General features: G+C 45.0%; 1 protein-coding gene across 1 annotated transcript in view; it reads left to right on the forward strand.

The window, feature by feature from the left end:
* Positions 1-23,652, forward strand: part of C2cd3 (C2 domain containing 3 centriole elongation regulator) — a 93,656-nt gene that overhangs the window by 61,310 nt on the left and 8,694 nt on the right. Inside the window, exons 25-32 of the mRNA XM_055623307.1 lie at positions 1,160-1,298; positions 2,171-2,235; positions 3,961-4,166; positions 4,926-5,059; positions 9,134-9,295; positions 11,930-12,147; positions 14,815-15,724; positions 20,347-20,458. Of these exons, the coding sequence (XP_055479282.1) occupies positions 1,160-1,298; positions 2,171-2,235; positions 3,961-4,166; positions 4,926-5,059; positions 9,134-9,295; positions 11,930-12,147; positions 14,815-15,724; positions 20,347-20,458 (1,946 nt within the window). The remainder of the gene's footprint in view (positions 1-1,159; positions 1,299-2,170; positions 2,236-3,960; positions 4,167-4,925; positions 5,060-9,133; positions 9,296-11,929; positions 12,148-14,814; positions 15,725-20,346; positions 20,459-23,652) is intronic.

Here is a 23,652-nt window from a genome sequence, read left to right on the forward strand (position 1 = left end):
ATGGCAGCCTTGGTACTGAATTCGGAGCATGCGTATTGTACGTTGTATATGCAGTCACTCAAGGCCGACAGTCACAGCCTGAGACACCGGCAGCTGATTTTAGACTAGTATATGTTAGGAGTTACAGTGTTTAAACAAAGTTTTCTACTTTGTTATTTTGAGATAGGGTTTCACTATGTAGCCCTGGATGGCCTTGAACTCAAAGAAACCCATATCACTTCCCATAATCTCAAATCACTTCCCATAATAAAATGTCTCTCTGTCTCCCAAGGCTGAGATTTAAAGTCATGAGCTAAAACACCCAGCAGTTTAATTGTGAAAAATAAAGACTTTTAATATGTTTTCATCACCATTCTTCAGCATGTATCAAACTATTTTTATCTCTAGATTGTAGTAGAATGTTTGGCTTTTTTTCTTTTTTTAACTAATTTTTTTATTAATTACAGTTTATTCACTTTGTATCCTAGCTGTAGCCCCCTCCTTCATTCCTTCCCCATCTCACCCTCCCTCCCTCATCTCCTCCCATGCCCCTCCCCAAGTCCACTGGTAGGGGAGGTCCTCCTCCCCTTCCATCTGACCCTAGCCTATCAGATCTCATCAGGACTGGCTGCATTGTTCTCCATCCATCCCCCCCCCCCCCGCAAGGCTGCTTGGAGGGCTTTTTTTCTTAATTGCTGAATAAATCTGATAGATAGATGATGGATGGATGGATGGATGGATGGATGGATGGATGGATGGATGGATGGAATTTCCAACACTTTTCTGAAATGGGCCTAAACTTGCTTCTGCCATTTTATATCGTTGCTCTATGCAGAGTGGCATTCTCAGCATTGACTATTACAAAATCGGACTATGGATCAACCTTATCCTGCAATATCAGATATTCAACCAAGATTTAATTCTTTATGTAAAAATTTAACAAGCACATTCATCTGGTATATAGATTGCTTATATCTTTTATGAACAATAAATTTATGTGTATTTTAAATAGTTATTTTAAATGAAATTTTTTTATAATTTTCTGTGAGTAAATGTTGATTTCTGTGCCTGTTTTAAATTTCTGTACCTGCCCACCCAAGTCACATAAATTTCTTCAGATAAAAAGTAGATAATTTAAGAGTTTCCCTAAAATGCAGTCACCCCACTGTGTGTTTTTCAGGGAGCCCCTTGACAGAGCGGAAAGTATCCCTGCCCAGCTGCTGTGTATCCTTTGTGACAGCTACTGAGCCATCTCCTGTGTATACCCATGTGGTTGAAAACACGGACTCGCCCATCTGGAATTTTCTACAGCAGTCGAGGTTTGTGTTTTCTGATGTTTAGAATCAGCTCTTTGTCCCAAGAGACAAACTCAAAGCCAGAAATATAATAGATAATGTTTGAGCAGAACTGCAAAGTGCATCTTTATGCAGTGTTTAGTCCTAATGTTTATGAATTCATAGCAGCTGGTAGCTAAAAGATTTATTGCAATGTTGTTGGGTTTTTTTTTTAATCTTTTTAAAAATCTAAATTAGATGAGGTTTTTTTGAAAATTGCTTAACCAATTTTAATAACATAGACGTAAAGCCCAGAAGGTTGATATGATTATATAAAGTACACGCATGAATACTGTCTTTTAAAATATAAAGGTGCCAGACCTTATGAAATAATAAGCCTTTAATCCCAGAACTCAGGAAGCAGAGGCAGGCTGGCATTTGAGGCCAAACCTGGTCTACAGAGCAAGTTTTAGGCCAGTCAGGGATACATAATAAGACTATCGAAAACTCATACACACACACACAAACACTTGGGGGTATAATTTTTGAATAAGGTTTTATTTTCCTTTCCATGTCATTTGACAAAAGGAAATTATCATCCATACTCAGGTTTATTAAACAAGCTTTTTAAGTGTAATAGATGTTTGCCTTTCATCAGCTTCAAGGTTTTTGTTTTAGCCAAATTGCATATCCAATCAATCAATCAAATGTGCTCACACCCACTAAAAGAATCTACTCTGGATTCTAAGGCATCCATCTCCTTTTTTTTTTTTTGCTTGTAACATTTCTTGGGTTTCTGCTTGAGAATGTCTAATGAAAATATCTTTAATCTAATAGGGTGTTGTCGCAGATCTAAGTTCCATACTGTAGAAGGTTCCTATAGTTGACTCACAGTGGTTGGTGTTTTTTCCTGACAGGTTATCAAAAGAGCTGATTCTGGACCCTCATCAGACCCTGGTCTTTAAAGTGTGGCATAAAGGAGGTATGAGCTCTAGTCTGTGCTCTCCAGCTAAGCACAGCCCTGGGAACACAGGTGCCTGGTAGAGGAGAATCATACAGAACACTTTGTTATTCTCTTGTGGAGTTTTAATGTACTTTTTTTGTTATGTGCATTGGTGTTTCGCCTGCATGTATATCTGTGTGAGGGTGTCAGATCTTGGAGTTTCAGACAGTTGTGAACTGCCACATGGGTACTGGGATTTGAACTCTGGTCATCTGAAAGAGCATTTAGTGTTCTTAACCACTGAGCCATCTCTTCAGACCCCTATTGTAATTTTAAATACTTAGGAATTTTTTTTTTTTTTTTTTACTACCTGCTTAATACAGGAATATACTTACATTTGAGCCTTTGCAGTTGTATCTGTTTTTAGCTATAATGTGGAGGACACATATAAGTCATTTCCCTCCACTATGTATGATGTACCTTCCGTCAGTTCTGTCTTTCCAAGCAAGACTAGAGGTATAGAGGCCAGAGTCTGACAGCTTATCCCTCCTTGAGTTAAAAGCTTCCCTAAGAGAGAGTGCTGATACCACAGTCCTTCCTATGTTTACTTAGCTACTATGGGTTCAATGGAAAGAGAAAAAGAATAAACTCTGGGTTCCCCTCTTCACTCTGCCATTTGCCAGCTGAGGGCCCTGAAGTACCATTGTACCTCCTCCTCATCTTGTACAGTTAGGGTATAATACTTCCCATTGGGGGTTGTGTGAAGATTAGAAATAGTATCTGTAAACTACGTGGTATATGAATGCTGCTCAGTAACTGGGGCCGCTTTCATTATGCTGCCATTGTACTAGGGCTCGTGGGTACGGAGAGTAAAATGCAGTTGGGACCCTTAGTGATGCCTGTAAGCCCGTGTTATAAATGGAGGTAAGGGAAATGCCTGAACCAGACAGCTAAGATTCATCTACCTGTCTCTCAGCACATGGACATATCTTTAGATGTACAGATTTTAGAATGATTATCCTATATTATATATCTGATATCCACTTATAAGTGAGTATATACCCTGTGTCTTTCTTAAATAACTACAGCTTAGAAAATTTGGAAAATACAGGTAACTATAAATAAGAAAATGAACATTCTTGAAATTGCATAATTTCAAGAATACCCTTCATATCTATGCGTGTATGCATGCACGCACGCACACACACACAGAGACTCCTGAGAAAATTCAAAGAGGCATGAAGTCTATGAAAGTAGTATATAGGCTTGGAAGAATTTTCTCTAGTTGTTTATATTATGAATACAAGGCACAGCTGTGCCACCGCTTCTCTGATGCCCCACAATGGAGGCCGAGATATGACTCAGTTTGTAGAATGCTTGCTGAGCATGTGTCCTGGTTTCCATTCCCAGTGCACATAAAAACAGCATGGTGACACAGCTGTATTCCAGCAGATGCCTCTGTCCCTAGCACTCAAAAGATGGAAGCAGAAAGATCGTAAGTTCAAGGTCAGCCCTGATTACATAGCAAGTTCAAGACCAGCCTGGGATACATGAAACCTTGTCTCAAAAAAGAAAATGGGTTTGGGGATAACCACAGCACAGAAAAGGACTTCACTACAGACTCTGGCTCCCAGCCTTTCAACGTCATTGCCAGTCTTGTTCCGTGGTTCTAGTCATTTGCAGCAGCTTCTTTGTGTGTAGCTTCTAACCTCACAGGTGGGCACACCGGCCACACTACCCAGCTCTTGTCTTCTCTTCCCACAGATGAGGAGAGGGTGATTGGCTTTGCCTCGGTGGATCTCTCCCCACTACTGTCTGGCTTTCAGTTTATCTGTGGCTGGTACAATATTACAGACTTCAGTGGAGAGTGCCAAGGGCAAATAAAAGTTGCTATTTCCCCTTTGGAGAGTCTGATGTACTTAAAAGAAGAAAGACAAGCAAGACGAGGGATGGAGACTCCAGGATCCCTGGTAAGTTTCCTTGGCCATGCCTAATTAAAGGCTCTACTGCACAAAGGGTCTTCATGCTGCTTCTTCCAGCTTACAGCCCACATTTCATATACACAGCAACCTCCTGCCTTGGGGTGGGGATAAAGGAACGGGGAGTTTTCTATCCAGAGAGGGGAACTCTATTGCTATAATAGATCTTATCCATCTCTCACATTTGCATGGCACAGCATGGGATCAGTATTGAACCAGTGAGCACATAAGGTGGTGACCCAAGAGTTCAGTGGTCCCTTTGTAAGAAGCCTTCAGCTCAGTTCTGGTAATCACTAGAGAAGAATGCCAGAGCCTGCCGGTGCGGTATTGCAAGCCTTTAATCCCAGCAGAGGCAGGCAGATCTCTGAGTTGAAGGACAGCCTGGTCTACAGTGTGAGTTCCAGGACAGCCAGGGATGTTACACAGAGAAATCCTGTTTCAGGGGGTATGGAATAACTGCCCAGTTATCCTTATGTATAAATATGAAATCATGTCTAGCCCAGTGTCTGAATGAATAATAACAAATCTGAGAAAAGCAACTAAAAGGCAGTCTGAGGGCATGGCCTGTAAAAGAATAATAATGATAACAGTACCTACTTCATAGGGTCATTAAGTTTAAATGAGGCAGTGTGTGATGTTTGTAACAGTTGGACACAGTAAACTATACCAAGCAAATCTTCAATTATGTACAGCTTTGCTCCAAAGGGAGTAGCAGTAACCAGTGCACCGCTTTTCTCATTGCTGCTCCAGGTACCATTCTTCAACCCCTTTCCCTTTCCTGCCTCTACTATATGTGATGCGCTCCCTGGGCCCACTGCAAGGCACATCCAAGACCAGCTTGCTCACACTTCTCCAAGGGAGGTTGATTTCTCCTCTCCTGCAAGGTAATTGTTGATGGGAAGAAATGAGGTGGACTGGGAGACGGGGAAGAATTAATGCACAGAAACACTAATTTTCAACATCTCTAAACAGCTTTGGAAGATATACACTAGAGTGTATTCACTGCTGTTGAAAGAAGGGACACCCTGATCCTTAGATACCTTTAACATTTTATGAAAATTCCATCATTTACACACACACCACAGAGAAAAAAAGTTATGTGTCAGGTTTTATTTAGAACACTTGGTTCAGTTGGTAGAGCGCATGTGCAGGGTCTGAGTCCAGTCCTTAGCACCACGTAACCAGCCATCGTGGTGCAGAGCTGTGGTCCTAGCACTTGGAATATGGAGGCAGGAGGATCAGAAGTTCACGGCCATCCTCCTACACTGTGAGTTCAGAGGCAACTTAGGCAAGGTGAGAACCTGTCTGAAAAATAAAAATAAATTGAAGAAATCCAAAGCTACACACACACTTGGCTCATTCTGTTCCCTAAGTTAGGCATGAGCAGTATGTGTACACTTCCGAGCGAGAGTCTGCCCATCCTGTTTAGAGAGCAGGGCCAAGTTGAGATTGTTCTTTCTGCCTCACTCCCATCAAGGCCTTGGAGCCCTCTGCCAGAGTTTTTCCCACATCTTTCTCACACCTCAGCAAAGAGACAAAAAAAAAAAAAAAAAAAAAAAAAAGTCCTCTTACAGGCAGCATGCTTTTAATCTCAGCACACAAGAGGCAGAGGCAGATCTCTGTGGTGAAATGTATAGTAAAGCATTTGTGTCTGGCTTTGGGTGAAATGTTTCAGCAGGGCCTTTGCTGTGTTTGCATTAATCACTAGAGGCTGAGAAACTGTTTTGAGACTTGAACGTTGAAGAAATGTCTCTTTAGAGAATCTGTACTTAGTGCTATGTGAAAGTTTGCTGCACTAGCCATGGTCAAAGAGGACTGAGATTCGTACAGTTGTCTGCTCTTGAGGTCAGCAAGGGCAAGATTACTTTAGTAGTTGGAACCTTTCCTAGCCCCCAATTAACCTTGAATAATGTTTGAATAAAATAACTGGAGTGAACTAGCTGGGTGTCAATCTTTCACAAAGAGACTGAACCCCTCAGCTTCCTCACCATCTTGGTGAGCTTCTCTCTACTGTGGCTGTGACAACATCAATCATATATGGCTCCCAATATGAGTCATGAACCCACGACCCTGAGATTAAGAATCTCATCATCTACCAACTGAGCTAGCCAAGTGCCAGTCTTTCACGAAGAGACTGAACCCCTCTGCTCCTTCGGGAAATGCTTAGCATCTTGGTGAGCTTCTTTCTCTACTGTGGCATCTGCAACCAACATCTATCAGTAGATCTTTGTGAGTCCAAGCCAGCCTAGTCTACATAGGGAGCTCCAGGATAGGCAGGCAGCACAGTGAGACCCTGTCTAAAACAGAAGAATCCTCCCTTGAGGCAGCTGCTCCTGCAGTGGCCATTGTTAAGTAGACTCATATTCTGAGACAGACACTTCCACACTGCCTACCCCTCTAAGATCTGTATAGTGCTTGGTCACCATGTGAAGCTAATCCTCTGTCTAGAAGCTCTGTATCTCAATTTCTATGTCCAATGTTGTAGCCTCCAAGCATTGCTTTGACCATAGTCAATCAATGAAACAGAGCTGAGGAGCTTCTTCCCAGCCCTTCTCCCTCATGGCTTATTTCTAAGTGCGTAGTATTTAGTAATTCTAAAGCGTAGAATTTAGTGACTTGCTTTTGATACACATAAAAATGTCCCAGTTACTTCAGAAAGGCTCTATAGCATGTCCTTATTCTGATCTAGCCATTCGTTCATTCTACATTCCTGTGCAAATTCACATAATGCAAAATAGACCAAATAATGTTTTCAAAGAACAAATTTCCCAATTCCACAAACCACAGTAAGCAAAATGTAGCACAGGCTAGAAATACAGATCAGTGAAATAAAAATAATAATCCGAAGGTGAGGTATGTCAAACTGAATTTTGACAGTTGCACCAAGACAGTTCATTGAGGACAGAACAGGCTTCTAAACAGTACTGCAACAGCTTCATATCCCAGTGCAGGCTGAATTCAAGCTCCTCCTAGTACCATACACAAAACAGCTCCAAATGGGAGTTAGCAAAATAAGAAACTCTTCAAAGAAAACATAATCAGAGTAAATTTTTCTGAATTGTTGATTCCCTACATATCAAACAACAAAAGCACAAGCAACAAAAGAAAAATGATTCATCAGAAGTAAAAACTTGAATGTCGTAAGTGATATCACAGGAAATAAAAGGGGGGTGGAGGCTGGAAAGATGGCTCGGCAGTTTAAAAGCAGTTCTTGAGGGCCCAAGTTCAATTCCCAGCACCCACATATTGGGCTCACGGCCACTTGTAACTCCAGGTCCAAGGGATATAGTGTCATCATCCTTTGGCTTCTACGGGAATCACACACATGTATACTTTTGTATATACACATACACACACACATAATAAAAATAATTTTTGAAGAAAATCTAAAAATAGAAATTAAAAGGAAAGCCCGTAGACGATTACGGTCAAAACCTAGATCTCCTAGTGACTTGTAACTAAACTATAAAGAGAACTCTGACAATAGTATGAAGCAAAGATCCCATCTGATAGCTTCTGTTAGAAGCACTTGTCTCTGGGTTTGATTGCCCAGCTCTGGCAGAGGGGCTTAAATAACACAGTTTCAAAACAAAGTAACTGGATAGACAGTTTTCCAAAGATGTATGTGTATCTTGTGTATGTATATGCAAGTGGCCACGGAGCAGATGAAAAATGCAAATCAAAACCAAAATGAGATGCGGCTTGACACCCACTGCAGTAACCGGAAGAAAGAAAGAAAAGGGTAGTGTCACACGTCTTAGGAAGACTGTGGAGAGATTATGGTTGCCAGCTCCTTTCCAGAACTGTTTGGCAGTCCTTTAAAAGTTTAAGTACAGGGGCTGGAGAAATGTGTTAGCAGTCAAAGTGTCTGCTGCTCTTCAGAGCTCCGTTCCCAGCAGCCACAGCAGGCGGCTCACAGCTACCTGTGACTCCAGCTGTAAGGGCTCCACACCCACACAAACACACACAGGTGCACACTCAAAAATAAGTAAGTAAACAATACTTTTTAATTGTCGGAATATAAATGAAAATTTTAAAAAATGAAATGAAAAAGCTGGGAATGGTGGCACACGCCTGCTGTCCCAGCACTCAGAGAAGCAGAGGCAGGTGGATCTTAGTGAGTTCTAGGCCAGCCTGGTCTACAAAGTGAGTCCAGGACAGCCAAGGCTACACAGAAAAAACCTGTCTCAAAAAAGAAAGGAAGGGAGAAAGAAAAAGAAGGCAAGAGAAAGAACAAATTGATATATAGTATGACAGAGACTTAAAAGTATATTGTGTGATTCCATGTATATAAAATATAAATAGGCAGATAATAAAGACAGGATAAATAGGTAGTTCCTCAGCTCGGGGGTTTCAAAAAGAAATGGAAATGATCGTTAATGGGTATAGAGTTTGTTTTTAGGGGTAGTAAGATGTTCTAAAACTGATTTTTGAAAAGAAGTAGATAATCCTGAATATACTAAAATCACTGGATTGTGTATTTTAATTGGGTTAACTGAATGCTGTATGAATTACATCTCAATAAGGATGCCTTATTAAAAGAGAAAGAAGATTGTTGCAATCACATTCTTGAGTGCCATGCTCAAGAATTAAAGAATTGTTCCATAGATTAAAAGAGGCAGTACTAGAAAGAAATGGTAATAGTGAATAGGTTAATCCCTATTAAATCCTAGTGCCACTTGCCATCATAACGAAAGCTCTTTCTATACTGTTGTTACAGATCTGTGTTTAGAAAAATCACTTAGGCTCTATGTGGACCGTAGGTAGAAGTTGGGACGGTAAGACTGAAAGCAAGTTTATCCAGGAAACCTGTATGATCCAAGCAGGAACTGAGCAAGCCAGAACAGGTTGCATGGGGGCACAGGTCTACAAGGTGATTTCTATGAGTGACTCAGTTGTCACAGTAAGAGTTCTCTCCTTGGTTAAGAATTGACTTCACTCCCAATTTCCCCTGACAGAAGTGGTGCCATAAGAAGCCAGGCGGCCCGCCACGAAGAGCACGTGCAGAACATCCGCCGATTTCATGAATCCCTGCAACACGGGGAAGCAGTCTCGGCAAGTGATGAAAAACTGACTGCAGTGCCTTCCTCCTCCCACACCTCCATTCTCACGTCTCTCAGGTGAGGCCCTGCAGTGAGAAAGGGCACAAGGAACCGTTGTGTGTGGCATGGGTGAATGAGCAGAGCCTCTTCTCTGGAAGGGTACGTGGAGCAGTCTTGTGCATGTTACTGCGAAGCTGCACCTTTCTCACAGGTGAATCTGTCGGTTAGAAACCTGTAGTCTTTTCCAAAGACTCTGGTAGCTCCAAGAACCTTAGCTTCTTCAGCAGAACGTACTGATAGCCGCCCTCACATCTACAAAGCTTCTCCCTGTCCATGGCTTTTATCTTCACAACCACGTCCTTACTCCAATATCTATGCTGTCCACACTTTCTCGTCATTTTGTTGGTCTAGTTAGCAAAGAATTCCTGTGAGAGCTGAAACATTGTAGATCAGCAAGATCAGCCTAAGAGTATTAAGGAAGAAATTGGGTACCGTGGAAATAACTTGATTTCAGAGTTAAGTAAGTTTGGCCTCTAGCCCTGACAGCCCCAGTGCAGGAGATAGCCATGGTCAGATAACTACAGTACAGGGTAGTGGCGGCTGTGGTTTCCTGTCCAAGAGCAGACAGATGACTGAGTAGCCCAGAAGGGTAGGCATGGAAAGAGTTAAAACAACAGAAGTGAAGTGAAGGCTATTCTGTGCAGAAAGACTACCTCCAAACCCCAAAGGTATAGAGTATATCAAGATTGGGGAACTACAGATTGTACAGCTCAAAACAAGTTGAGCTTAAAGATACAAGAAGTAAACCAGCAAGATGGCATTGGCACATAGGCCTCACATCCTGAGTTCAATCCCAGGATATCACACAGCCAAGAGAGAAACAGCTCCCTAGAATTGCCCTCAGTCCACACACACACATGCAATTAAAATCTAAGTGCAGGGAGCAGGGAAGATCAACTTAGCTCGTGAAGGGCCTTGAAGAGTCTAGCCATGTAGCCCATGTATTGATAGATCTGTGTCACAAGTGAGAAAGTACAACATGGTGTCAGCAAGTGTATGTGCCCTGATGCTGTGCCAGAACCTCTGTAGAACTACTAGGTTTGCAGATTTTCTAAAGCTGTGCCAAGTGTACTTTCACCTGCGCTTTTCTGCTGCAGGCGGTCATCTGTTCAGTATATGGACACCTAAATGATTTGGTGGACACTTCCACCACTGATGGACTGATGGATAGAACAAGGATGAGCTTCATCCTCCCTTCATTTGGATTTGACTCAGTCTAGATTATGGGAATCTTCCAGGCATATTCAAGGCAGTGGACGTGTTTCCTCAAGTATCTGATCCCAGATAACGCATGGCCTAACTAGAGAAAATGAATGAAATACCAGATAGATAGATAGATAGATAGATAGATAGATAGATAGATAGATAGAAAGAATGGCTGAAGGCATTGTGTACTAAAGCTAAGCATGAAGGAATTTAGGAGACAGGTGGCCCAGTGCTTTCAGACAATAGACTTTGGAAGTAAAAACCATGAGCAGCAACCTTACAGGATGGATGAAAAGAGGAGACAGTGGAGAGCAGCTTAATCTCAGGTTTCACAATCTGAAGAAGTGCGAGAAGAAGTGGACCAGGTTGGGAAGAGTCCATCTAGGGCTCTAGCCTAAGACTTGGAATCCCAGAATCTGCATAGCCGTATACTACTTCTTATCCTAGAAAATCACTTAAATTCTCTGAATTCTTTAATTCTAAGAACTCAGAACTCTTTATTTGTAAAGTAATAATTGCTGACTTAAGTGTTGTTGAATAAACAAAATCCTGCACAAATGAAGGTTGGTGTGATCCCTTATTGGAGAGTGATGAGAATGAAAACGGGATATTTTTTAAATGACTCATTCAGATTAACTTACTCATTTGGTAGTCATTTTTTGTGCCAAGAACTATGCTGGGTGGGTATGGTAGATGTTAGCAATTAATCACTGGAGCTGGAAAGATGGCTCAGAGGTTAAGAGCACTGGCTGCTCTTCCAGAGGTCCTGAGTTCAATTCCCAGCATCCACATGGTTGCTCAAACCATCTATAATGAGATCCAGTACCCTCTTCTTGCCTGCAGTAGTACATGCAGACAACATTGTATACATAACAAGTAAATAAATCTTAAACAGAAATTAATCAGTGAGGGCATGAGGGCAGTAGATATGAAACAATATATGCGTGATTGAGAAACACAGGACAAACTGAGATGGAGTCCTGGAGCCAGTCTGGAGGATCAGGGAAGGCTGGTTAGATGAAGTTCAGGAACGCCTGAGAGTCATGGAGTAAGAGGTGAGACCTGCCAGGATGGCTGAGAGTGATGGCATGTTTGCCAGCTGGGATGACTCTTGATTGTCATCTCAGCTGGCACAAGACCATAGCAAGTCCCAGGCCAGCCTGGGCTACATACTAAGACCTTATCTCAAAAGCACAAAACAGCCTAACAAAAAGAATGGTTCCTTATGAGAAGGTTGCATTTTTGCTAGGTATCAGAAGAGGAACAAGTCAGACAGAGAGGACATACTTGACTCTGGCAACAGGAGGGTGAAGGGTAACTGATTGGTTGAAGAGGATAGTAGGTTCTATATAGCACTAAGCCAAGTGAAGAGTATAAGAGTCCTACCTTAAGATTCATGTGAAGATCCTATGAATAACCTCTTTGTCACCCCACCCACTTCCCCAGGAAGAATCTGAATGAGCTAGATGAGATCCAGAAGTACTTCAACCAGAAGCTCAGCAAGCCTTTCCTACCCTTCAGCTCCCACAGTTCTGCTATCTCGCAGAGCCAGGAGAGCCAGAGCGACTCTGTGGAGCCAGGAACTAGCAGCCAAGACCCCGAGAGCCAGTGCATCCTGGAGAAATCCAGTAACCTGGTGTTGCAAGTCAGCTCCTTAATTTCAGGTATGGCTCAGAGTTGTTTTTGCTAGTCAGCTTTGGTCACTAGATGACAGGTCAGAGGCCACCTGACTGTCTACCCTCAGCTGGGCCTCCATGACAAATACAAATGATAATTTTCACACCTTTTTTCTTTCTTTGCCATCTTCCTTTTAAAGGAAAGGACAGTGGTGTGTACAACAGAGTGGGGCAATGGAAAGAGTGCTGGGCTGAAGGGCAGGAGGCCAGGTTCCTGGTTTCTAGCAGTGACTTGCTGTTGACACTGGGCATGATCTTTCTTGCGCTTTCCTTCCCCTAAGCATGGATTAGATGATGGTTCCTGTTCTAGAACTTGTTTGCACCACTATCTTTAAGGAAAAACTTGGCTGCAAACAGGTTTAAAATTCTAATCCCAGAGTCCAGACATGTGCACGGGTTTTTTGGTTGGGTTTGTTGGTTGGTTGGTTGGTTAGCTGGCTTTAAGGCAGTATCTTAGGCTGACCTCAGATTCACAGTGCCCACATATCCAGAACAAAGTCTGCACACTTCAGAAGCACTGTAGAAGACTCTGGATGGAAAACAAGTCTCACTTTGCCTCCACATTGGTGTTGGGAGGTACCGGAGGGTTAAAGTTTGCATGGCCTGAAAGTCACTCTTCCATCTACCCTGAGTAGGCTTCCACTCTCCACTACATATTCATCACCATCTCAGCCAGACCAGAAAGTTGTCTGTGCCATCATGAACTTATATTCAGTAGTCAGCCAAAGAAACGTCTCCCAAGAAAGAAAGCATTAAGATGAAACAAAAGAGGCTTTCATCCAAGAGAACTTAAAAACTGACAGGGATGCTTGGAGCATAGCTCTCCCCAGCTGATGGCTTTTGGTGGAGGCTGGTGGGGAAGGCCACTGGGAGTTTGACCATGCTCCAGTGAGTATATGGGCAATACAAATTAGATGTGTGTATGTGTATGTTTGGGGGGAGAGGTTGTAGTCACAAAGGTAGGAGGTTGGGCCTGGGGTGACTGGGAAGTGAGTGTGATTGGAGTGAATGATGTGAAATGCCCAAGTAATCAATAAAAATGTTGGGGGGGAGAGAGAGGGCTTTATCAGGATGCAAGTGGTTACAAATAGGGGAATTCCCTTATAGGGATATAATAAAAGAGAAAGGAAGGATTAGAGCTGGCTTTGAAATCAAATTGGGGAGTCCGATGCTCACCCAGAAAGAAAATTGAGGATACATCCCAGTGGCCAAATATGCGCAAGCCTGTAGGTTCCACCCGGTGCCTCATAGAGAAAGAAAGGGGAGGAAGAAAAGGAGGTCTTAGCAAGGAAACAAGAACTGATTTTCACACAGACAAGACGGCTTTAACGAGAGCTGATGACATCAGAGAAACAGTTCTACAGAAGTCCACCCTGTGTTCATCATGCCTCAGGACACTTCTCTGGAGAGGCCCCTAGACCTAGTGGGTATGAGTGAGTCACAGTGAGGTTCATTCATGCTGCATCTGTGTGGTGAGCCTTTGCTGGCCCCTGGAGACAACGTGAACCAAGCATGTGGGCCTTGCCCAGAGACACTCAGAAGCAACTTTACACTGTATTGTGTTCTCATGTGCTTCCTCATGGAACATGGCCACACAGTGGAGCTTTCCAGTTGGTGCATCTGGGCAGGCTTCCTGGAGGAGATGTGATAAGCAAGGGCATTGGAAGATAAACTGGTTTATAAAGAAAGAACTGTTCTCAGTGATTAAGACCAGAAGACCAGAGGCAAGTAAGTGTGCCTGGCGCCTGCTGTCTCCAGGCACACCCACCATAGGCTCACTCACCTCTGAGGCCTGAATGTTCTGACTAGACTAAACAAGCACTTCTTAGCTAACTTCCTCTAGCCTACAAGTCAAATATGCCACTAGTTTCTGCCTTTTTCTCCAAAAGAACCAAACGTGTGCCATTTTCTATGCTTTGCTGTTGTTTTTTTGAGATGAGATCTTGCTCTGCTGCCCAGGCTGGTTCCAAACTTCTAAAGTGACCCTCTTCCTGAGCTTGCAGAATAGCTAAAACCGAAAAACGTTATGCCAACTTGTCTTTTAATTTACCCACCCTCATTTCACTCAAAGACAACGTGAGTGGCTAGTTCCTTTTCCTTAAGTGCCTGCGCACGCACCATGCAGGGTGTGCCCATTTCAATCAGTCTCCAGCTCGCTGGTGACCACAAACTAGAAACTGGACTCAAAGCACGTGCTCTTTCCAATGCCCTGCTGCCTCCATTCTTTCCTTTTGTTGTACGTTAATAAGATTTTCTTGCTTTTATTTTCCAAGTAAAATAGATAGTTTTAATAACTGTTATTGAATAGGTAAATGAGTGGATTCTCGTTTTGGTTTTAATATAGGTGCTTACTGAAGTAAATGGAAGCATGAGCATGCCCGTCAGGACCCAGCTTCCGAGAGATCTGAGCATGAGCACTTCCACAGGTTCTCCACAACTACAGATAGATTAGATTGCAGCCCTCTAATATTAGAATAAAGTACTAGAAATTGTGCTGCTGTGAACACAGTTTCCCTGACTCCTGGGTAAATTAACTATTGTGAGGTTTGTTTAAAGCCTCATCACAAGGATCCTTGTGAGGCGAGAGGCAAGAGCAGGAATCTGAGTGGCCTGCAGCCCTGCCTTATATTAAGAGTGATATCTGTTGCTATGCAGATCTGCAGACCATCACCAGAGATTCACAAGCAGCTCTGACTCCTCACCAAGCCAGGAGTAGAAGCAGAGCGGCCATCACCCTCCCAGATGCTCAGGACACCGAGGTCTTGCGAGAAGGAAGCACCACTCCTGAGGAGCCATTGGCAGGAACTATAAAGGCGAGCACAAATTCCCCGCCTTCCCGTGTTCTCAAAGAGACTTCAAAGGGAGGAGGGGTACTCCGGGTGCTCTGTGAATCGCTGGAGCATACAATGCCCAGCACAAGGCTGCAGAGCAGTGATGACACTGAGGTGGGCCCAGACTACAGTGATGAAGACTATGAAGAAGACATTATTGAGCCCAGGACCCTAAATGAAATCACCACAGTGACAGACAAAACTAGCCCCTGGTCCAGCTTCATGTCAGACATGAGTGAGGTCCTCAGCCCTCGACCCAATGAGGTGCAAAGGGAAGGCCCCTCCTGTCCTTCAGGACCTTTTCCCAGAGATGACCCAAAGGTCCGAGGTAGCCCTCAAAAGGCAGTCAACCCCCAATCTGGACAGGGCTCCCCTGGACAAAGTGTCGATTGTGAGGGTAGAGCCTATACGACCAAGATTGAAGAGCCTGCCTCAACCAAACCTCAGCTTGTCCCAGGACTAACATTCTCAGGAGCCCAGGAGAGTAATGACTCTGTTGGACTGAGCTCACCACAGATGAATCGGGACAAGACACCCATGCTGAAGATGCTGGCTGAGAGTGAAGCTTTCTCCAGTGAGCTCAGTGACTCTTCTGAGAGCTTTGAGAAGCTCCCTCTACACCTGTCCTCCCAAAGCAAAAGGGAAAACCACAAGGAGCCACCCACAGACTCCCCTGCTGAGAGGCAGAAGCAGGTACCAACGGGATCAGAGGTATCCACAAGGCAGAAGCTCCTGTATCCTTTGTTGTTTTCCACAAGTGGGTTCTCAGGCCATCCTTCCCGGGGCATGTTGGATGCTGGTATTAGGCTAACAGAGTACGTGTGTCCAGTGGCCCTTGTGGAACTGGAGGGTGGGAGGCATGGGAGGGCCCTTCCTTCGCAAGGCCCACCTGCACGGCTAGTGTTTTAAGTCTTCCACTGAAGCCAGGCTTGGTGGTCCAGGCTGTAATCCCAGCACTGGTGGGGCTTGATAGTATAGGCTACATAGCAAGACCTTGTCAAAAAGAAAAGAAGAAAGAAAATCAGCCATCGACACCAGCCCCCTCAGGTAGAAACATTGAACAGGGCATGGGTGTTAATACAATCATAATAAACTTTCCTGTCTGACTTCTTCGATTTACACACAATTCCCTACCTGAAGGCAAGACTGAGGACCTCAGTTGAAATAAAAGCGGAGGCTGGAGCTAGGGCTCTGGTCCCTTGGTAGAACACTTGCCTTGAGTTCTATCCCTGATGTCACAAAAAGGAAGAGGGTCATATAGAGAGAGAGCATTACCATTGATTTATATTTTCTGTATGCTAGGATAAAACTTCTTCTTTGAATTTGTCACTGCATGTCTTTAGATAGATGCCATCTACTCTGAATGTGAGGAAACAGGCTCAATGACTTTTTAAAGCTTCATTTTTTACTATTTTTTGTGTGTGAATGTTTTGTCCACATGAATGTTTGTGCAGCATGCACATGCAGTACCCATGGAGGCCATAGAGGGCGCTGGGGTCTCCTGAGCTGGAGTTTACAGGCAGCGTGAGCCACCGTGCAGGCTCTGGAACCAGAGCCCAGGTCTTCTAGAAGAGCAGCCAGTGCTCCTAACCACGGACGCATCTCTCCAGGCCCCAAGATTTAACTTCCTAAGAAATTAGATTCCAACTTTCAGGAGGCAGAGGCAGGCAGATCCCTGAGTTCAAGGCCAGCCTGGTCTACAGAGTTCCAGGACAGCCAGGGTTACACAGAGAAACTGTCTTTTTTTTATTTTATTTTAATTTTATTATTATTTTATTTTATTTTTATTTTTATTTTATTTTATTATTTTATTTTATTTTATTTATTTTATTTTATTTTTATTTTTATTTTATTTTATTTTATTTTATTATTTCATACAGGGGTTGGGATCATTAAGGCAGACATGCCCAGGCTCCCAGAACATCATTACTAATGGGAAGTTGTGGTACCTCTCTCCTTTGAAACAGTGACATGTTGTGAGGAAAGTAAACCACCTAGCGCCATCTGCAGCTTTCACGTGTGCACATGCCCAGCTGAGTGCCGCTGGCCAGTGAAGTAGGCTGCTTGACTGATAGAGAGCTTCTCATCCTTGAGGGCAGGGCTCCTGCCTTTGGCCCTCCAGGCTCCACCTCTTTGTACTGGATTCAGCTTTATCCTTTCTGAGCCTGTTCTCATTGAATGAAGGAAATGATCCCTACTCCACCGACCTACAGGCTCCTCAGGTCAATGTCTTTTTTTCCCCATGCTCACCCTCACATGCAGAGTAGAAGTCATTAATAGAGATGAAAGTGAACTGTCACATTTCCAAAGGAGAGGTGAGTGGAAACATTTGTACAAGTGTTTGTGTGCATGTGGTGTATTCATATGTGCGTGTTCATGTGTCGCACATAATGGTGTACGTTCACTGCATGTATGTGCTGATGCATGTGAAGGCCAGAACCTCCATTTGTTGTTCAACTTATTTTTTGAGACAGGGTGTCTTAGTGAACTGGAACTCACCGATTCAGCAAAACTAGCTGCTGCTGCTGCTGTGCTCCAGAGATCCTCCTGTCTCTGCCTCCTCAGCTCGAAGCTTGCAAGCAGGTGCCACTGTGCCTGGACTTTTCTTTTTTTCTTTTCTTTTTTTTTTTTTTTTTTTTTCCCCAAGATAGGGTTTCTCTGTGTAGCCTTGGCTGTCTTGGACTCACTGTGTAAACCAGGCTGGCCTCAAACTCACAGAGATGCACCTGCCTCTGCCTCCCCGAGTGCTGGGATTATAGACCTGCACCAGCGCTTGTACCTGACTTTTTATATGGGTGCTGGAGATCCAAACTCAGGTCCTACACAGTGAGCACGCCACCATCCTAGCTCTGAGGGCTGTAGATTTGGAAAGACCTGTGACCGGGTTCTAGGCCCTCCCAGCAGGCCTTCCCAACAGGTGACGTTGCTCCCCAGACTCACACTGGGTGGAGCTGCTGACATTGCTGCCATCAGTGTGGTTACGGCAGCTTGTTAGGGAAAGTGCTGCCACGTGTGTCCAGGCCCTAGGCTGCTTCAGCTCGGACCGTCTATGCTTGCCAGAAACAGGTGTTAGCAGACCTTGCGCTGAGTTCCAAAGACAGATCAAAATTAGCCTTTACTTATCGCTCCCATTATCTGGTGAAAGTCAGGTAAACAGGCAGTTTCTCCAAGTGCTTCAGTGAGACATGGGAGCAAGAAGCGGGGCTGCTTTAGGCTGCTCAGCGCATCAAAGAGGCTAGCGGTTGTGGTAGGGCAGCAGTCAGAGGCTGGGCAGAACAGTCAGGAGTGCAAGGCCAGCCTAGGAAAAATACCATCAATAAAGAAGAAAGCAAGCATGAGGAGACCATTCAGGAAACGTACCAACACAAGATGAAGAACATCTGGCCTAAAGCAGAGTGTTGGAAGAGGAGAGGGGAGGCAGGGTTGGATAGAAGGGTGGGATGAAGGTGGAAATTTGAAGTGTGACTGACATTTCTGTCACAGGTCACAAGCTGGCAGGGTCTTTACTAGATGGGGAAGCACATAGACACTCTCAGAAAAAGAGATTTCCATGTTGAACAAGTGCCTGGGACAGAGCTGGAGTGACTGGGGGTGGCCTGCAAACAGGGTTCATGGGAGCTGGGAGGCACTGTGGGGAGGTGGCATGCAAGCAGAGGCTGTAGTTTCATGTCATGGCCAGCGGTGAGGGTTGGTGGTGGGAAGTGTGAGCTTGAGGAAGGGCCTTGCAGTGGGGGCTAAGGGAACTAGCGGAAAGGACACGGCAGTGGGCACCGTCCCCTGCACTCCGGGGCAAGAGCAGCAGATTCATGTTGTCAGGTGCCATTCTAAACGTGTTCTGTACAGCCTCTTGATCCCCCTGATTACCAGCTGAGGGTGACTGGGAAGAGGACAGTGCCAGTCTTTTTCTAAATGTAAGAACCTTGTACACTTTCATAAACCGGAGAAAGCACCTTAAAGTGGACATTGATCCTGCAGAGCCCACAGGAGGTGACAGGCTCAGGAGAGCGTCCGTATTGAAGTCCAGCTGAGCCCTCCCAGCAATGGCACTCCTTCCCCCCGCATCAGCCGAGAGCAGTGAGAGCAGCACCAGCCCTTCTCCAGTCCAGAGACAGCTGGGGCCTCTGCTCAGTCCACCTCTCTAGGAAAACCAAAGGCATGTGTATGTGGGCGCACATCTTCCATTCAGGAGATGTGTCCTGAGCATTTATTCTGTCCCAGGCACTATGCTAGTTAATAGGAAAAGAACTATGAAAGTAACATCATCTCTGCCTTCATAAAAGCAAAAACAATTATGTGAAAAGTTGGGTAATGAATTTGAGTCAGAGCCATACTTACATGCTTAAACAGAAATTCTAAAAAACAGAGCACCACAACAGCCCCCGTTATCTCGCTCAGAATTAAGGCAATTGAAATCAGTGATGTGATTTGACAGACATTTGTAGAACAGTGTGCTTCCAGCAGCAGGAAGGTTACAGAGAAGTCTGAGCTGTAGCTTATAGATCTCACGAGCTGATTGGAGCAACCAGCTGTGCCATGCCCTCTACCACCACCCCACCCCCAGTTCAGAGAACAGCCAGTAGACAGGTCCTCCGAGTATCAGTCACCTATGTGGTCAAGGCATTGCCCCTAGAGCCACCTTTCCACCCTCCCTATGTCTGCACATCACTTTTAGCCAGCAGGCCCTCAGCCAGTGTTCAACCTTTGCTAAGTTCAACTCCTGCAAGTTCTAAGCAGGTATTGTGGTCACTGAAGAAAAATGCCATTGAGAAATCTGAAGACTATTGAAGGAGATATGAAAATCTGTGAAACTAAATAATTGAAGGACTGTAGAGGTGGCACAGTGGTTAAAGCACTGCTCTTCCAGAGGAGCAGGCTCAGTTCATAGCACTCACATGTTGGCTCACAGCTGTGACCCAGTTCTAGGAGTTCTGACGCCCTCTTCCAGCCTCCTCGAGCACCTGGCATGCATGTGGTGCACAGACAGACATACAAAGAGCACCCATACGCCTAAAATAATAATTTGGAAAAGGATTGTTATAATTGACCGTTCTCCTTTGTTACAGACTGTGCTTTCAGAAGCAAAGAAGGGGGTGGCCATGTGGCTAAGGTTAGAAAAGGCCTTCCTGGAGGTTAGGATGTGAACCTGTCATTACAGTTGAGACTAAAGAAGAGAGGGGAGGGAAGAAGGAAGGACACAGGAGAGGGCAAGGTCATCAGTGAGGGAACTGCTTGTGCCAAGGATTCATGGGCAGGGGGAATAAGATGAAGAAAGCACAGTGTGATTGAGGCCAGTGGGGTGTTGGTCTGGCCTGAGGGTACACTTTTAGGTGTTTTCGTTCCTTAGCTACCGCTGCAGCCCAGAACCTGTTGTGGTGCCCAACTTCTTTTTGCCTCCCCAGCAGCTGGAGGCCTCTCTACGCATGCTCTCACACTCTCCAGCTTTGCCACCACCAACCACAACTGACCAGGTAAGAGAGCGACTTTCTTCCTCTCCCATCCAGTCAGCATGGAGAAGCTGCTCCAGTGGTCACCCTCCATGCTTGCTTGGAGAATATCCTATGGGTCTCACACGGGGCAGGGAGCTCAGACAACATGAAGTTGAGCAGAGCCTTGTCAGCTAAGACTGACACAGAAGTAAAAGCCACACAGTACGAGCAAGCGTCTCTCAGATGAGTACTGTGGGAGCCCCAGCCAAGCAAAGGGGGTACCAGCAGAGGACACCACAATTAAAAGGTGCATCCCCACGGGGCCATGACGGCCCAGTCAGGTCTGCGTGGAGAGCAGAGTCGTAGAAGCAGTGTGCCTAGTAGCTGTTTACAAACACCTTCATAACTATTCATCACCAACAGCAGGATGCCGGAACATGGGTACAGACTCAGTCCTCCACGTTTTTGCTCGGATGTAGCTCCCGGTCTTTATTACAAGTAACAACAATTATCGTATATTCTGATATTATTTTATGTAGATATATAGTATAGATTATGTAGATAAATTATGTGTCTTTGTGTAATACAAATCCTAAACAAACAGACAAAGCCAGGTATAGTGTCAGAGGCCTCTGATTCCCTCAGGGGTATCAGGAGTTGTAGCCTGCGCTGTGTGAGTTCAGCTTTTTTTAAAAAGAGGAAAAGGAGCTGTCCAAGGTCCAGCCATACCAGTGAAGCTGCCCCAAGCTACCTTTCCATGTCCCTGGGAGCCACATGATTGCTTTTCCTCATTGGATGCCCTCTGGGGAAAATAATTTATAGCAAATACACTGGCAGGCTACCTGGCAGAAGCGACTTAGAGGAGAAAAGGCTTACTTCAGAGATTTCAGTCCCTAGTCCTTGGCTGCATTGATGTGACAGAAGCTACCCACCTCACGGCAGACAAGGAGCAGCTAAACAGAGAAGGACCAGTGAGCTGACTGTAACCACCAAAGGCTCATCTCCTCTCTCCAGCCAAGCTCCACCTCCTGAAACTTCCAGAACCTACCAAAATAGTGCCACTAGCAGGGCTGCAGTGTTGAGTACATGAGACTTTTTGGAGGAACACTTACTATCCAAACATAGCAATGAGGAAACTGAGGCTCAGAGCCTCCTGTCCGCATCTAAAAGGCATGTACAGTGTATCTACACTTGAAGAAACTGGTGAATAAAGGCTGAGCCTCTTGCCAGAGCACTCCAGACCCTCAGGGGAGTCAAATGAATCCCAGTTTTTGTTTCCAAACCCCACCCTCCGCTTTCTGCCTGAAAATCTTAACACTGCTGCTTTGTTTCATGTGAATGTGCCTGCGTGCACACGTGTGTGTGTGTGTGTGTGTGTGTGTGTGTGTGTTGTCTTTGATGTTTTACTTTAACTTTGAGCTCAGGACCCTGGGCTTCCTGAGTGCTGAAGTTACAGTGTGCCATCACACCCAGCCCGTGGGAATGTTTTTCCACTTATCTGCTTGGTTTAAATTGACTTCATTTAGCAGTTAACAATGTAAACACTTCCCACTCCCCAGAAGCTGGGTTGATAGGGGATAGAGTCAGTTTTGACCCGTCCTGAGAGCCCTGTTAGAGTTCTATACAGCTAACAGGCCAAGACAGTTGTACAATGATTCTCAGGAGAAGCCTTGAGGTGTCTGAGCCGTTCACTGGCCTTCTTCCCCCTCTCCAGCCTCCCCAGTGTGTTTACAAAACATGTATTTATCAGATAGCTCCACCTGAGGTCCTGCCTGTCTCCATCAATCCCCTCCAGGGGTACAGATGCTGCATCTTCAAGGGACCTGTTGTGCACTTACTCCTTCTCTGGCTCACCTCTGTCCTCTGCACCTCTTCTCACAGTTCACATGGCCTCAACACCTACACGAGGCTTTGGGGGCTGTGTCTAGTACCAAGCACCTTGGAACCCAGCATTCATGAAACAAAACACTAGACCTTCTAGAGAGTAAAGGAGGGAGCTAGGCTTTGTGGCTTGACCTCACTGAGTCTCAGTTTTGCTCTAAGTAACATCGAGCTAATAATGAATGGCTAGCAGGACGAGGGTTAAGTAGGCACACTTGAGTCTTTCTCCCTGCCGCCCTCTGGGCCAAGTGGGTGAAGGGTCAGTGAGTCACGCACCGCAGGCGGCGTTCCGCCAGCCACTGTGACAAAACTGCCAGGCAAAATGTTGTTCCTGTTTCCATGTCTGTGCCTTTGTAATGTGCATCCTCCCCCAGGGACAGGCTGTCTTTGGTCTTTTCCAGACAGAGTGGGAGAAGGAAGAGATGAGAGTCTCCCTTCCCTTAAAGGGCACACTGAGTTTCAGGAAGATGAGCTTTGTGCAGTTCTCGCCTTTCCTTGGCTTGCCCATAGCAGCACTCCACTGCTTGCTGCCCTTGGGACCACTTCTCTCCGTAGGATTTCAGGATAACCAGTGTCATCCCAGTCTGCCCCGTTTAGCACTGGAAGGTCCCAGGCCAGGAAACCCCAGGAGATGGATTTTAGGCTGGAAGCATGCTGGTGCTGAAAGTCAGAGCACCTGTGTGTGTAAGGCGCTAGTATGGAACTTACCAAAGTGGAGTTGCCGTGTCTTGCTCCAGCAATGTTAATGATAAACTGGAAAGTTCTGAAGAAGGGAACCTTGTGCATGTGTGCCTGATAGCTGGAGTCTTTCACAAAAGCACTTCTGTAAGTTTATCTGCCTAGCATTGTTGATTCAGCCTTGGACGGCTGCCACCTGTGTTACTGGTCCTTGGACTCCCTTTTGCTATTAGTCCTTGTAGCCAGGATTGTTTCAAATGAATGTGTCTTCTTTATTGCCTTTAGAAGCTTCCTGTAGATGAGGGGACAGTGAAACCACCGAACAAGACCACTCTGTGGGTAGAAATATTTATTCAAACTTCCAAGGGACACAGAATAAAATAGCAAAAGGCAGGGAAAGCCTTACCAGTTTTAAAGAGGTTTGTGTCAGGGAGGGAGCATGTAAGCTTGGAGCATCCTGGAAGTTAGAGGTGGGGTGGGATTGGGAGTGGGAGGGACCGCTACCCAGAAGAGCCTGGGAGCTGTGTGGGGACTTTGATATGTGTTACAGGTATGTATTAATAGGGAGCTAGATGCCCCAATGTCTAGAAATAGTTGTCTGTTGGGACACATAAGCAAAGTTTTTCTGACAGAAACCTACTTCACAAGTTTCTGAGGAATGCTGATTTTAGGCTTTT

This window comes from Psammomys obesus, unplaced genomic scaffold (assembly GCF_907164565.1).
Source record: "Psammomys obesus unplaced genomic scaffold, mPsaObe1.curated_primary_1811, whole genome shotgun sequence".
In the NCBI taxonomy this organism is placed as follows: Eukaryota; Metazoa; Chordata; class Mammalia; order Rodentia; family Muridae; genus Psammomys; species Psammomys obesus.